Below are 16,941 nucleotides of genomic sequence, written 5' to 3' on the forward strand. Positions count from 1 at the left end.
TCTACTTTGAAGCACATGACAAATTTTTCTAGTCACAAAAGTTCCACATAACTCCCCAAAGAATACATTTCCTTGCCCGTTTTAATAATCTGGAACGGCTGTCGCACATACTGCTTAAAAACGTTGGAAGAAACTCACTGCATTTCTTTAATCCAAAGTCCACCAACTCAAGATTTTCGAAAGGCCATCAGGGTGTCCTGCCTGGCATCCCATCTCCTGCCAAAAGGACTGGGGGTGACGAAGAAAATGAGAAGTGACCCAGGGGCCTCAGATGCTTTGAGATACGGAGGGATCCATACTGCCATTAAGAAGGCACTGTTCAAACACGGGAACAAATGGTCTATGCGACAAAGTTTGGTCATCAGAACCCAGAAGTCCTTAGCCCGGAGCACCTTGCCCCAGAACACTGCTTAACCCCTCCGGGCCTACACTTCTGGTCAGTCTAACCACATATCCTCCGATTACCCCCACCTGACTGCTATGGGAGAGTACTACATAAATCAGAGGTATTTATCGTTTTTGTTAATGAAGATAAAAACCACGACTTGCTTTTCCCTGTGTGATCCTGAACGTAGCTGGATACGGAACAGATCACCTGAAATGCGTTAGAGAAATCGGCTAGTCAGGGCCCTGCCATACTCTGCTAACGGGAAAACCGATTAAGAGGTGGGGATCGTCAGGAGATTTATTTCCCATACACCCTTCTCCTCTTTCCTTCCCTTTTGGTCATCACAGCTCAATATGCCAACAATTTACCTCCTCAACCTTCACCTTCAACGCAGCTCCGGTTTTACATCACAGATCCACATACTCAGTGGCCCGCTGGACATCTTCACTCGGATGACCCTTGGCTCCAACTCACATGGGCGAGGCTAAGCTCCCCCCAAACACCCATTTCTTCTCAGTGCCATCTTGACAAATGCACCACAGTCAACCCAATGGTTAATCCAGAAATCGAGGAGCCATCCTGCAGAAATTCGCTCTATCGGCCCCCCGCCCCCACCCTCTCAAACACTTGCATTCTTCCTCTCGGTACGCTTCATACTCAAACTCTCTCAGGAGTGGTGTGGAACGCCATCGTTTCCCATCGAGTTAGCCGGTCAACTTTCTCTTCCTAGACTGGATACGTCCCGCACTCATCCATCACCTCGCAGGCGGAGTGAGCTCCCCCAGAACTCCTGTTTAAAGTTGTCCCACGCGGTCTTCACAGATCTAGTCAAACTCGTTCACGTATACACGGAGCCCTTCCTCACCTGTTCCCGACCATCGTGCCGGACAGCTGCCCGCCACAGTGATTTCAGCATCTTGATTTCCCACAGTTGGACAAACGCACCCTACTGGCTCACGTGTCTGGCACGTGGCAATCTTCTGCTAGAAATGGGCCATTCTCTCTCTCGGCCAAACTAGTGCCTCTCCCGGGAATCATTTTCCTCTGACCCTTTCCTTCTTTTCTCCTTTGGGTGCCCGGTCTTGATGTTCCAAAGTACTTTTATCACACGCACCACACCCTGAGCAGTGGTCAATGGTGTGCCTGTGTCTGTCTTCGCCAAGGAACCGTGAGGTCTTCGAGAGGTGGGATCTCTCATTTATCCAATCTTTCAAGAAGCAACCACCGTGAACAAGAGTGCTCTTGCGTCCTTGGAGGTTAGCGCTCAGCCCGGCCCACGGGTAGGGCGACATCGACGTAGCTATATCGGGGGCACGTGATTTGACCACAAATCAATTCGTGTTTTAACCATGTTGCAGCGGTCTAAGTCCACTACCTTCTACACAAAAAAAAACAAAATAAAACAAAAAACAAAAAACAAACACAACTGCTTGCTTTCATTATCCAATTAAACCATTGAAAACATTTTTTCACAATTAAAAACAAACTGTGAAGCATTCAAGTTAGTTGAAAACCAGACGGCAAGTTAGTCGGAAACTTCAGCCGTTGCCGAAGTCAAGCTCTGAAATTCAGAAGTGACACTTCCATTTAATGGGAGTCACCTTCGGGCCAACATTCCCTCCTTGGTCAAAGGAATCTGACCTTCGAAAGAGAGGCAGGAAAGGAAGAGAAAACATCATAAAAACAACGTTCCTAACCGCCACCCTCATGTGCTGATACGTAAGTGGCCACTCAAGCATACCAATGTTCGGCAAAGTTTAAAAATACACACGGTCAAGGCAGATGGGTGATCATCATCTTCTGGCAACATCAGTTTTGATTTCATGTGAAAAAAAGCCTCAGACAAACCACACTGGGTTCAGCCGTTCCTGGTATGAGGGAGGACTGACCATCCGGTTTTAAGGCCATCCCTGCGTCCCTGAGAGGCACGTGGGTACGTGACACTGGCTTTGGAAAGGGACAGAAATGAATCCCCCCTCAGCCCCACCCCCCCCAAAAAAAAGGCTACTTTGGGGAAACTCAATGCAAGGAAACGACGCGCGGACTTGGATTTCCAACCCCATCCCACGCCCAGTCCCACCAGTACAGACGGCCCGGGGCTTCCCCACCAGTGAACGCCGTCCACCTGCCGGCTGCAGTCACCAAGTCCCCAGCCGGCTACTGACCGTGAACACGCTGCGCTGGGCAGGAAGAAGCCGGCTTCCGAGCTCACTCGGGAACATGGTCAGGCCACACTTACCGACTCGGTCTGGAACGGCACCCGAGCAGAGGGGAGGTATTTTTGAAACCCCCCAAAACACGTTAGCTTTTGTGCCTACAAACAATCTTTTGTGCCTACAGAAGCGTTCATCTTTGGGCCCGGCCCCAGCTTCTCTAAACGGGCTCGTCGGATCCTGATATCTGTGCTGTTGGTTCGGCAAGCCCAACGAGGGGACAGGCCGGCTGAGTGTCCCCCCCCCCCCCCCTCCTTCCTCTAGAGCCATCCCGAGGCCATAATTGCAGATGAGCCCTGCCCTTCCCTGCGGCTCCCTCCCTGATGTGGTTTTGAGCCATTCCTTAGAGGCGGGGGAGGAGCCTCCCCCGTGCAATTGACCCAGAGCGCGACAAACCCTGGCACTTCCTTTGCTTCTCTTCCGTGTGGCTGCAGACCAACCTGCCGCACCACGGAGCCCACCTGGCAGACCCCGGGCTGACGTGCAACACGACAGAAAAACCTCATCTGCCCTTGTCGACACCGTGTTTAGGCACTGGGTACGCGACAATCTGAAACGAGCCAGGCTCCAGAGGACACGCTAAGAAAGGCGTCCGAAACCAACCCGTCCTCTCCTCACGCTCCTCCCCTGGAGGGGCTGCCGGGACCCTCAGCGCCAAGTTCTCACGGCCACGGGGGCTTCACGAGGCTGGGAGTCATTAAGACGCACCCCTCCTCCCCCACACTTATATCTCCTTCTTCTCTGGCTCCCGACCCTCCCCGCCCCGCCCCGGGCGAGACCCCCTCCGTCTCTTTGTCCCGGCGTATTCGCGACACTCTCTCTGCCAACCTGCCCTCCTTGGCCCATATCACAGCACTTGGCGATCAACGCGTCTGAGTTCTTCCTTGGGGAAACCCCCTCTTCAAAACCCTTTGGCAAAGACGGGGTGGTCTGGGTGCCACCAAGCCCAGACGCTCTGACGGACTGTCAGCCGATCAAGGCCTCTCAACCTCGGGAGGACCGACATCTCAGGCCAGATGACCCTTTGTGGTGGGATGTCAGCAGCACCCCTGACCTCTACCTGCTAGATACCGTTACATCCTCTGCCTTCGCTATGCAGCCAGAGATGCCCTCCAGATTGTGCCGAATGTCCCTTGGGGACAGGTCTCCCGGCTGAGGCTCACTGCTTTAAGGGTATTCTGACCCCGGCCTGCCCCTCCCACCTGACTGCTCGACGGTCCCCAGCACACCGGATTCCATGAGCAAAGGGACTTGCCCCGACTGAGGCCATCGCACTGAATTCAGTCTCGTCTCTCCATCTGCACGTGTGGCGTCCTCGAGCCTTTCCTTCTGACCCACTCTTACCCTGCCTCTGAAGTGTCATTCCTGTCACCTCCTCTCACCCTATAGGGCGTCTCACGACCAGTTCAGGCTTTCTCGCCCACGTGCAGGTTACGTCTCCCTACCTCTTCTTTGTCCCATAAACACATGTTCCTCTCTCCTCTGTCTTTCGGAACTTACAAGTGCGGGTATCTGTCCTCACCCGGTCTCATGAGTGGCAGGAAGAGACAGAGGAATGCGGGACCCTCGTCAGACCCTCTCCCGAGGAGAAGCAATCAGGGGACAGCCTCTGTGGCAGGAAGCCCACGGCAAAGAGGCCGAGGGGGTAGTCTGGGACGAGGTCCCAGGCTGGGAGCTGTAGCGTTAAGCAGGGCTCCTGTCTCAGAAGTTGCCAGAGGGTGGGAAAGATGAAGCGGAGCCTTAGGCACCAGAAACCTCAAGTTCCAGGAAAGCAATCCAGCATGAGGGCCGAAGAAAGGGGCCCGCGCAAGGCAATCATGCCAAGAGCAGAGCTGCCCTAACCAGGGGTCAGGTCCCAAAAGGACGAGTGGCGAGGCTAGGGTCATGCAGACCCACACAGTGACAGACAAGTCTGTTCCGTTCCCGTCCTCAAGAGCCCTTGGCCAAGCTCCAAGCAGGAGCTTTATAAAGACCTCGTAGTACAGACGAGTAAGATGGGGGAAAGGTACAATGGTAGCGACATTCCAGAAACTTTCCCCTTGTCGCTTGATTTTAAAGGAGTCCCATCAGATATGGGGGTTATGACATCTGACCTTTTAAAAAACATAAATTAAAAACCTGACACACGGGGGCGCCCAGGTGGCTCAGTCGGTTCAGCATCCGTCTTCGGCTCAGGTCAATGATCTCACGCTCTGTGAGTCTGAGCCCCGTGTCGGGCTCTGTGCTGACAGCTCAGAGCCTGGAGCCTGCTGCAGATTCTCTGTCTCCCTCTCTCTGCCCCTCCCCAGCTAGCTCGCTCTCTTTCTCTCTTTCAAAAATTAATAAACATTAAAAAAAAAAAAAAAACTGACACACAGATTAAATTATTAATGTAGAGCCCAAGAGAAGGTGGGTAGAGAAAAGCATGCTCACCTGGGATTTGTCTGCTCTGAGCATTTATCCCTTTAGAGCTGTCTACCCCATTTTATTTTATTTTTTTGAGTTTATTTATTTTGAGAGAGAGAGAGAGAGAGAGAGAGAGAGAGAATATCCCAGGCAGGCTCTGCACCATCAGCATAGAGCTCAATGTGGGGCTCGAACTCACAAACTGTGAGATCATGACCTGAGCGGAAATCAAGAGCTGGATGCTTAACCGACTGAGCCACCTAGGCATCCCTGTCTACCCCATTTTAATGGAGGATGGTAACGGCAGGGAAAAATATCTTACTGGGGTCTGGTGAAGTCCTCAGGCAGTAAGGGTGGTCCCCAAGGAGGAAAAAAGCTAAGTCCTTTTTCACACAAGACAGTAGACCTTCCCACCTGGAGAGGAGTCTGCTCCCCGATGACCTGTGTCACCTGCCACTCGGAAGAGAAAGCCAACAAATAAAAACAATGCAAGATCCAGAGTGTCGGAGAAGGCCCATGGGGGGTTCCTTCTCAACAACATGACTCACAGGAGGCCACCTATGGTAGACAGAAGAACGTGCCCCTCCCCCACCCCAGACGTCCACGCAGAATCCCCAGGACCCGTGACTCTGCCGTATGCACAGGGCTGTGGGGACAGGATTCGGGCTGGAAACGCCGAGATAGGGAGAGGATCCAGGTGGCCCTAACTGCAGGAATCCTTGAACACTAGACGTCTTGGCTGCAGAGAGAGAAATGAGAAGAAAGGAGGGGAGAGTAGAAACACGAGAGGGGCTGGGTCTGCTGTTGCTGGCTCTGAAGGTGAAAGAAGGGGGCCCGCAGAGGCTAAGAGCAACCCTGGCTGACAGCCAGCAAGACCACAGGGACCTCGGTCCTGGAACCGCATACAGGACCAGAAGGAGCAGGGGACAGATCGCCCCCTAGAGCCTCCAGAAAGGATCACTGACCTTCCCACACCTGGGTTTTGGGCTGGCAAGACCCCAGCCGGACGACTGACCTACAGAACCATAGGACAGCACCTGCTGTTTTAATGATGGCAATTTTTTATGCCAGCAATAGAGAACAGATACAGCACCCCTGGCACAAGTAATTTTTTTTTTCCTCTTAAAGACACAGCCAGGCATCACTCAGAGCTGGGAGAAAAGGCAGGAAAGCGGTGGTTTTTCTGGCAGGTGGTGGTTTTGTTTTGATGGGGCAGAGCCTGGCTTGTGTGGTCTCCACCCCAAACAGCTTCAGCGATAAGAAAATCAAGGTGGCTGCTTCATGATAATACAATGATCCAAGTCTCACAAGGCAGGCGCAGGAGGGCAGTATTAATTGAAATGACCTGCAAACTGACGTACAAAAATCCTGTGTTTTTCCCTCGGAGCAAAGGACAAAGGGGCGCCTGGGTGGCTCAGCTGGTTAAGCGTCTGAGTCTTGGTTTTGGCTCACGTCACGACTTCGTGGTTTGTGAGTTTGAGCCCCACGTCGGGCTCCGGGCTGACAGCGTGGAACCCGCTTTGGATTCTCTCTCTCCCTCTCTCTCTCTCTACCCCTCCCTTACGCTCTCTCAAGATAAATAAATAAGCTTAAAAAAAAAAAAAGGCGGGGGCGGGGGGGAGGAAAAGTTGTTCATTGTAGGAATAAAGCCAATATCCTATTCATAGGCTTTAGTGGGCAATTCAGCTATCAGGTTTAATATCCTCATCATCATGAAAAGAGGGGGAGGAAAACTTAAAAAAAATTTTTTTAATGTTTATTTAGTTTTGAGAGAGAGACAGAGAGCCAGAGTGCAAGCTGGGGAGGGGCAGAGAGAGAGGGAGACACAGAATCGGAAGCAGGTTCCAGGCTCTGAGCCGTCAGCATGGAGCCCGATGTGGGGCTCGAACCCACGAACTGTGAGATCATGACCCGAGCCGAAGGCAAACACTTAACCAACTGAGCCACCCAGGCGCCCCTAGGAAAACTTTTTTAAAGACTCTGCCTTTTAAACCCTTTTGGTAGTTTTTTCCCCCTTCCAATTGGATTTTTCCTGACTATTGAACATCGAGTAAGACCTCGTATCTAAAGACAGAAGAGTTTGAGTCCCGAAATACCTACAAGACACACACACCGATAAAGAACTTTGAAATCTAGCCTCACATTTTCTCATCAACTAGAATGTTATTTCTAATACGTCTGGCGTTTATTTTTGCAAACATTGATTACACAGCTACCAGGTGCCTGGCAATGTCCTTGGCTCAAGAAAGACAAAATAAGTCCTTGACAAACCGAGCAAGGAAACTGCTATGACGGGACAGTGTCAAATACTTACTCCTAAAGGCACAGGGGTGGTGACCTGGACACATGTAGTGGCTACTCCCTGGGAAGAAGGGAGTTTGCTGGTCAGCTGGAGATTCTTTTTTTTTTTTTTTTTTTTTTAACGTTTATTTATTTTTGAGACAGAGAGAGACAGAGCATGAACACGGTAGGGGCAGAGAGAAAGGGAGGCACAGAATCCGAAACAGGCTCCAGGCTCTGAGCGGTCAGCACAGAGCCCGACGCGGGGCTCGAACTCACGAACCGCGAGATCATGACCTGAGCTGAAGTCGGACGCTTAACCGACTGAGCCACCCAGGCGCCCCTGGAGATTCTTGACATGGGGACCGAACAGAGCTTTGCCGGGACGTGCACAGCACAGAGCAGGCAGCCATTCACGTAAACACGAAGGAATGTTACCTTTCCTGAAGAACATACGGAAACTACTATAATCTGAAGACTGAGCGTAAGCAAGCTCAGTCAGTCAGAGGACGAGAACACCATGGCATTTCTCTAGATCAGGCTGTTTAAAACCACGCGGCAAACGTCAGGTCAATCGGGCAAGCATGACGCTCGCTATGTAAAAAGCAGGGGAAAATTAAGCAGTAAAACTGCACATAACAGATTCCTCCTCCTTTCCCAGCCCTCCTCCCCCTTTCTAAGGGTAAATAAATAAATTGGAGGAACATGGATACCACGCAGGCCCGTCTTGAGTTTCCGTTAGCACCTGCTGGCTTGCTGTGAAGGCTGACGCTACTCATCAAAATCACAAATATATTGGCAAAATTAACCGTAACTGCTAAAGAACAAAAATTACTAAAAGATCGAGAGTTTTTACAATACTAAAACTTGAGGTTTTTAGGGACAAACCTGTACAAATTTGAACTTGACAAGAAGAAAAGAAAACCCACGTGTCAAGAGTTGCCCCCTTTATTATCAAGAGTTGGAAACAGGCAGATGAAAAAAAAGATAAAATCTGCAGGCTCACCTGAACAGTTAAACTAATCTCCGTACTCTAATTCCAAAAAGTACGTATCACGGAACTGACTTTTTGAAATGATTTCTAAATACTACTTTCATTAACACCGATCTGGACCGCGAACAGAATGCGCTCGTAAAAAGAGGTCAGATCACCTCTTTCCAATAGAAAGTAACGATCAAGGCAAGAAATGCGAGAACACGATTTCTCGAGCCACGTTTCCAGTTTGGCGAAACACCCGGAGACACAGTCTGACTTCGATTAACTGGAGGTTCTCAAAAGGCCAGAAAACACCCTCGGAAAACAAAAATTAACATTCACTCAAACCTGAGGGATTTTTACAGAGACTTAAAGTTGGAACTTACGTATATTTGATTTCTCTTATATCGCCGGTACAAGTTGTGCATGATGGAGCCCCCGTGGAGCTCCGTCAAGGTGGCCATGTCATCGACGCCCTCTTCGCTCATGGGGTGCATGGCGGTGACCTTCTGGTGGGTAATTGTGCTCTGCTTGTAAGTGAACACCTGGGAGCAGAATGAATTCAGTTGTTTAGTTATCGGCGGTGAATGCTGTCCGCAGACATCTCCCACCTTAAAATACGATCCCAGTACCAGTTTTAGCAACAAGAGCCTGAATTGGCCAAGAAAAAGTACACTGCAGAGAACTTTTTCATTTTCTCTGTGCGCCTATCTATTTTTAGAGGAAGCAATCATTTGACAATTGCTATTAGATATTCCTAAAAGACATTATTAGCTCAAGTACTAGCCATCCCTTGGAGGACACAGAAATCATAAATGCACAGTTCGCTTCTCTGCAGATTTCTCCTGTTGCCATACATCAGTAAGGGTTAGGACCCTGGGTAGGGTAGGATCCCAGGGTTAGGACCCTGGCTAACCAAACTTTTAGAAAATAATTTGGCTTCCCTGCATAATGTTTCCCATGGGATCATACAGCATATCTCAAAACTTCATCATAAAAGCTCTTCAATTTAAGTGTTAACATAAATTCACCCTGGCAGTCTCCACGTTTGTTCAAAGAGTGGAACGCACCTTCCCAGGAATGTTCAAAAAGATGTCCTTGGACTCTATCTCCTCTCCACCAGGATATGTAGCAAACAAACGCCTTCTCAGATTTAAAATAAAACTGGTGTGTTTGTCTATCTTGCTCAAAATTCCAAACACCATTGATGAGTGCCACATACACGCGGTAGGTAGCATGTGCATGACAGAATTCTGATATTTTAAGACTGATGACTGAATTTCCATGCATTTCTGAAATGCTTTTGTGCCACTGATTTGATTGAGGACTTAACCATGTTGGGGCAGCTGGCTGGCTGGCTCAGTTGGTAGAGGACGCGAGTCTTGATCTTGGGATTTTAAGTTCGAGCTCCATGTTGCATGTAGAGATTACTTAAAAATAGAATCTTACAAAAAAAAAAAAAAAAAAGGACTAACCATATTAAGTCAGCTCCCGTCTGATGATCAAAGTTTGGCCAGCTTTACATATAAACTCACGTACATAACAAAATCATTTGATTATGGTGTCTACTCCATAATTATTCATTTTATACTTTTATAATACTCATCCTTTAAAGACATGAATATATAAGAAGGACCTAAGTAACATGAAAAATGCAGTCTTCACAGGCACACGTACTTCACATGTGCACATGCACAAAACGACTTTCTGGAAGAGTATCTGCAGAACTTCCTGACCGGGGAATTCTATTTTTAAATATCAACCAGATGCCTACATGGCAACAAATAGTATGTTATTGCAAAAGAGAATGACACACGAAGGAAAGCAAAAGTACCAATCCAATGGTTTCCAGTAGCCATGAAAAAGGGCATGTTTTATTTTTCTAGAGAAAAAAATAAAACTTCAGCCGTGGCATTTCTGCCACACGAACCACAAAAGTTGGTCAAAACCAGTCCTGAGAAAGTGCTGGAGGCCAGGGCAGACACCGGAACCATCCTTTCTCAGGACGAGCCACTCTCCCCAGCTGCTTCCTGGAGGCACATCCACCAGGAGATGCTCCAGCCCCAGCGGCCCCACCTCCCGGCAAGGAAGCCAACCCCCACCTCACCCCCTGCCACGGAGGCACCCACAGGGCAGGCCAGGCCTGGGGCCCGCGTGGGGAGTGCAGGGTGGGGTATGCCACGGCCAAGATAACAGGTATTAAAGAAAACGCACAGGGACATTCAAGAGTGGAGGCATGCTTCTAAGACACTGACTTTCCATCCTAACTCATGGAGGAACACTGAAGGAACAGAGATTTAGGTCAAATGTAGAAGTCGTCTTGGGGCAATCTGGAAAATCCCAGAAGTGAACGGCTAAAAAAAAAAAAACCCCTCTGCCCTTCCCCAGCTTTGCCTCATGCCAACGATGCTAATCCAGGCGGGTTTTCTGGAAACACTAACCATTGGGCTGGCACTGGGGTCTTCACCTGCAGTGACTGTGACGGTGGGGGGAGGAAGCAGAACTTGTCTGGCCCCGTGAGCTCCCAGCCAGCTGAGGAGGGCAGAAAAGAGTCCCCGTGTCCCCTCTCTGCTCCCAGAGCACACGGGAGGCGGCTCTTCTCAGTCTGCTTGCTCAAAGCTCCGGCCACACAGCAGGCGGGGTGGCTGCCCCAGGTTCCCAGGAAAATGTGCCCACAGGAAAGACGACAAGGCACCAGAGCGGGCGCGACGGGCTCCCGCTCAAACTCCCCCAAGACTCACCATCGGCAAGTCCCTCCCAAGGTGGAAACAGCCCTACCTGCTGCTTGAGTATGCTGAGAATTCCAGAATGTGAGGACAGAAATGTTTTAGAATACGGACATGTCATCTGAATTTCTATGGAGTCTGCCTTTTGGAAATAATCATATACAGCCCACAATACTTAGACACTAAGTGTTTATATACGTGTCTATATACATAAAACTAAATACGTCATCTGTAAACATTTCATTGTCTTTTTTTAATGCCCTGGGAACAGCAAGACAATGCGTGAGCCAAAATACAGAGGGGGGGCACACGGGCACTGACAGAAATGGCTACACACTGTAGAGTTTCCACCTTCATACGGTTATTCGTCTTCAGGTTTTCAGGAGCATGCTGTGTGTAGAACGGGGACACATGCAGTGGGAAAATCCAGAGAACTAGGCCAATCCTTCCCATGGCCTCAAGAAGACAGAATCAAGATGGCAGGTAATAGTTACATAAATAAGAGGGGCGCCTGGGTGGCTCAGTCAGTTAAGCGCCCGATTTCGGCTCAGGTTGCGATCCCGTGGTTTGTGGGTTCAAGCCCCGCATTGGGCTCTGCGTCGACGGCTCCGAGCCTGGAGCCTGCTTCGGATTCTGTGTCTCCCTCTCTCTCTGCCCCTCCCCCACTCACATTCTATGTCTCTCTCTCTCTCCCTCTCTCAAAAATAAATCAACATTAAAAAAAAATCAAATAGCTACATAAATAAGAGACGACGAACAGGAAAAAAAAAAAAAAAAAGACCAAAACATTATGCCAACTGCAGCTGCTCAAAACACTGATTACTCCCAGAAAAGTAGGATATGTAGAAAATGTATTTGTGAAGGAAAGGCAAGGATAACCACCCCTTCAGAGATGGGCTAATACCTGTAAAGATTCTAGAATGGTGCGTGGGGCACGGTAGATGCTAAATAAGTGGCTGAGAAATTAAGGAAATGCATTCATTCGAGCAAATATTTACTGGTGCGGTCTAAGCCCTGGGAATATGGCTTACATTCCAACAAGGGGAAGAAAATAAAACCAAATATACACGTAACTATCACACACATGGTCATGAATCTTTTTTTTTTTTTAATTTTTTTTTAAACATTTATTTATTTTTGAGACAGAGAGAGACAGAGCATGAAGCGGGGAGGGTCAGAGAGAGAGGGAGACACAGAATCTGAGACAGGCTCCAGGCTCCAGGCTCCGAGCTGTCAGCACAGAGCCCGACACGCCGCTCGAGCTCACGGACCGCGAGATCATGACCCGAGCCGAAGTTGGACGCTTAACTGACTGAGCCACCCAGGCGCCCCAAATCTTTATGAAGACATAAATCAGGGTATAGGGACCAAGTACCACCAAGGCTTACTTAATGCTAAATATGTGAGGACAGCCTCACCGACAGGGTCTCTACGTTGATGTTACCCTAAGGAGGTAAGGGATGGGATCCGCCCCCTGCACTCAGTGTGTTAATGTGCACTGGATGAATTAACACCTGATTTAATCTAGAAAGATTTCAAAGGATTCATGACACCCACAGTCTTAGTCAAGAATTTTTAAGGAGAGTCCCTTGAAGCATCAAAAGTCACGGCTACGTGCGACAATTAAGAGGGTATTAGTTGCACGAGATTATTCCCAAATAGCAGGAGAACTCTAGGTTTACAGAACGGGATTATTTTTACAGGAATTTTTTTGGGAACAAACAGCCAGAATACCAAAATGTATTCCTAAAACTCCAATTCAGAATGAACGGACTTCCTCCAACGGAGCATATACTAGGAGAAAGGTGGTAAGGTTAAGAAATGGAACAAAATATGGAAAGATTAATAGACAGGAAACCAATTTAGAGAAAATGCAGCCTCAGAACAAACAGCTCCTGTTATAGAAATACAAGCCGCGGGTCACAGGACAGGCTGGATTAAGCATGGGAGAACAAAGGAAACCGATCAACATGATTGGAAAAACAACTCAGAAGGCTTGCCTAACGCTGGGTCCGCTTCCACACGAAGAATCACAAGGTCTGAAGTCAATTAAGTAAAACATAGCTGAGCTACTATCCACTTTTACCTTGAAAAGTTTTTCAAGTTTTATTTATTGAAGTCATCTCTGCACCCAACGTGGGGCTCAAACTCACAACCCAGAGATCAGGAGTCCCACGCTCTTCTGACTGAGCCAGCCAGGCATCCCGATCTACTTTTAACCTTAGCATAGCACTTACATTGCAAGGAAACTCGCACCACGTGAATGCAAGAGTCTCCATAACACAAAGTTATGTATATGTGGGCATATGTATACACACACACACACACCTCTCTTATTGCAAGTCATTAGAAGCCCCAGTCATTACATTTAGCTTTTCTAATCGAAGAGAAAGGAAAAAGAAAGTAATCCTGTCATGTCCTCCCCTGATGGGCAGATGGGGTAGAGGGTGTTCTCAATCTGGGGAACCTCATCTCACTACATCCTAGAATTTCCGCTAGAGTATTTTTTTTAATGTTTATTTTTGAGAGAGAGAGAGAGAACATGAGCAGAGGAAGAGAGAGGGAGACAGAGGATCCGAGCGAGCTCCACGCCGACAGCACAGAGCACAACGTGGGGCTCGAACTCACGAACCGCCAGATCGTGACCTGAGCCAAAGTCAGACGTTTTAACTGACTGAGCCACCCAGGCGCTCCCTCAGCTAGAGTGGTTCTGAATTCAGCACCCCTCCTCCACCCACGGAACACGCGGCCCTATCTGCAAACAGTTTTGATGGCCAGAAACACCACAGGATTATTCAGGCCGAATGTCAAGAGGGCCAGGTGGAGATACCCTGGTCTAGAATGGCCAACCCACCAGGGGTCTACACAGATCCTAGAAAAAAAATGATGCGAACGAGCCAAGGCCTATGAACAAAACCTTTCATCAAATATAAAAACGTTTTGGAAGCAAAGACAGAAAAACACTGAATAGGGTTCATCAAAGAGCGTGACACTATTCTGCAATTTCGTTTTTGGCTCTTTGTTATTTGTCTTAAGTTAAGAAGGGTAGGGGTGAAAATAACGACAGTTTCTAGGCATTGGGGTTTGCTTATATTTGTGTTCCCTTGTTCTGTATGTGTTCGTACAGATATGATCTACCTGTACCGTATCATGATCAGATGCTCATGGGCCAGCTCTTTCTTGTTCCTACCCCGTCCAGGGCGGCCCTCCCGTGTCGGGGCCACGTGCATCCCGCTACCTTCCTTGAGGCCTCAGCCCCAAGGTGATCCTCTCAGAAGACGCCGACGAGGTCAAGGGCACCATGTCGGATTCCTCTTTATTCTGCTGTGGAGTCTCTTCCTAGCTCCCGGGACAGCCTGTAATCGCTTATTATCTCACGTGTTCAAAAACCTCCTGTGGGTCCCCCACTCTAGGACCTCAGGTCAGTCTCTTTTAACTCATTTGACCGCAACCTACAGTTAAAAAGGTTTTATTCCATGAACTACCACACACACAGTTTCATAAAACACTTGTCGCGATGGTCGACGCACCTCAATCCTTTCTACTCTGTTTCTTTTCAACGCCGGCTGTGACCCCGTAAACTGATTTCACGTCTGTTGTGGGTTGCGAACTATGGTCTGAAAGCTCCACGAAGGCAAGGAGCATGCCCACCTCGTTCCCCAGTGCCAGCCATGGCCTACTACACGGACTCAGTAAACACGGCATAAACACAGAGTAAGTGGTCCTCGCTTTCAAAACGATTATAACATGGGGCGCCTGCGTGGCTCAGTGGGCGGAGCGTCCGACTTCGGCTCAGGTCATGATCTCGCGGTCTGTGAGTTCGAGCCCCGCGTCAGACTCTGTGCTGACAGCTCGGAGCCTGGAGCCTGCTTTGGATTCTGTGTCTCCCTCTCTCTGCCCCTCCCCACTCATGCTCTGTCTCTCTCTCTCTCTGTCAAAAATAAACATTAAAAAAAAAAAATTCAAAATGATTATAACATGAAAGGAGAGGCAAGGTGGGGTAATGACCAAAACATGGCCTTAGACACCTGGAGGCAGATCCAGCTGGATTCATTTCTGCTGGATCTGGGCTTCCGATCCTTTCAGGAAAGTGAGCAAGGTTCTTGCACCTGCTCTGGCCCATGATTTTTTTCCACCTGCAAAGTAAGAACGGTAATAGCAATACCCAACTCGGAATTATCACGAAAGCTAAGGAATGTAGGTAAAAGTCACAGGGACTGGCACAAACAAGGGCTCCACAAACGGCACCTATCCCCACGAGGGGGGCGTAACGCAAGGAAGAACAGAGAACGTTCTAAAAGGAAATGAATCAATTGTCCTTGCACAGAGGAGCCCAGACTCCTTAGACTTGAGCCTGGAGATTAGCTGTGTGAACGAGGCAATGAGCAAAAGGGAGGGGTACACATTCAGTTCTACAAACTTCAGGACAATCGCAACTTGTACGTTATCTGATGAAAAACCAACATATACCTTCTTCTCTTTCGATTCCCTTCGCCCAAATCCGGCTGGCCTTGTTTGGGTTTTCTCTGGATTCGACCTCGCTTCTGGCGGTGCCTCTCTTAATTCAGTTTCCTACTTTCTTTCATGTATTGACTCATCAACTCATGACTAAAAGGATGATCAATGATAGAGGTTAGGACTTCTGCCTCCTGACCTGTGGCTAAATTGAGCAATCGTGGCAACCAAAAACGAGCTTTCTCATGGCCAGCCCCTCTGACTCAAGGCTCTCGGTGGCGACGGATGCCCTTAGGCGCACTGTGGAGTCTAAGAGGAAGTGGCCTCCTGTTTTTGCTGCTGCCGTGGGAGCCTGCAGAAAGCAGACGGGGCACAAAAATGTAAAGTCCACTAGAAAGTTCCACGGAAATCTCATCAAAAGTAAAAGTACTCTCCCAGAGTGCAGGGAGGAAATGGCCACGGTCCCTTGCGTTCAGCTCCTATTCGTCAGAGACTTAGCATTTTAGTGACACGGCACAGGGGGTGAAAATCATCTTTACGTAAGGGTTTGGTGACTAGAATCTGCCCTGGGTGAGCTTCTGGATACCCGACGACTAAATACAGATAAAAGAAAGATTGAGATTTTCTTTTTCAGAGATTCAAATAGTTTGTGAGATGAAGCCATGTTTTAGATGTTCAGGTGATTTATTTTGAGAGAGAAAGAGTGAGCGAGGGAGGGGCAGAGGGAGAGGGAGGCAGAGAATCCCCAGCAGGCTCTGCGCTGGTTAGATGCTGGATGATGCAGGGCTCGAACCCATAAACCATGAGATCATGACCTGAGCCAAAATCGGGAGTCAGACACTAAATTGACTGAGCCACCCAGGCGCCACTGATTAAGCCATTTAAATTGTCATCAAGTTTTCAGTGCCTGACGCCACAGGGTGCATGGCATCTGGGTCAAAACCAGCGTAAGGGAAAAGGTTGGGCACAGGCACAGGGCACTTAGTGACGGCCGGCCGTGTGCACCAGGCACACTGAGGATATGCCCTCATGTGATCCGAGGCAGAGGAGGCCACACTGTTGCTCAGTCTTTTGGAGGATGAGTTCACAAAGGATCAGAGAAGCTAGGGAACTTGCCCAAAGGCACACAGCACAGCTAGCATTTGATTCCTTGGGACTGTGGAAAAGCACACACGGTGCAGCCAGACCTGGGGGGGTCACCAGTTCAGGGATAGCATTTTGCATTCCAGCTCTGCCACTAACTGGCTGTGAACCCTGGGCATTTATTCCGCTATGTTTCACTTCTTTACCATTTCTAGTTCCCTCGGTTGCCATTTGTGGCAGGCTGTGAGCTGGCCCCTGGGAAAACAAGGGTGACCCTGGGAATACAATAAACGGCCTGTGGTTCAAAGAGTCTCCCGATCACCAAGAAATGAGAAAAAAGAGCCATTTCCACCGTGTGGTGGGGGCCAGCACAGAGGAAATTCCCAGGGTATGGTGGGGACCAGCCACGTGGGACAGACCGCGGCCAGGGAAGAG

The 16,941-nt window shown here is 49.0% G+C and overlaps 1 protein-coding gene across 4 annotated transcripts in view; it reads right to left on the reverse strand.

Annotated features, from left to right (window-relative positions):
- Window positions 1–16,941, reverse strand: part of MYO10 (myosin X) — a 229,358-nt gene that overhangs the window by 123,107 nt on the left and 89,310 nt on the right. For 3 of the 4 annotated variants that reach the window (XM_078444495.2, XM_078444491.2, XM_078444498.2), the window contains one exon: window positions 8,629–8,787. The exons of the other annotated variant lie outside the window; for it this stretch is intronic. In XM_078444495.2, the coding sequence (XP_078300621.2) occupies window positions 8,629–8,787 (159 nt within the window). The remainder of the gene's footprint in view (window positions 1–8,628; window positions 8,788–16,941) is intronic. 4 annotated transcript variants of the gene reach the window in all.

The sequence above is a fragment of the Panthera onca genome, chromosome A1 (assembly GCF_046562875.1).
Source record: "Panthera onca isolate mPanOnc1 chromosome A1, mPanOnc1 haplotype 2, whole genome shotgun sequence".
In the NCBI taxonomy this organism is placed as follows: Eukaryota; Metazoa; Chordata; class Mammalia; order Carnivora; family Felidae; genus Panthera; species Panthera onca.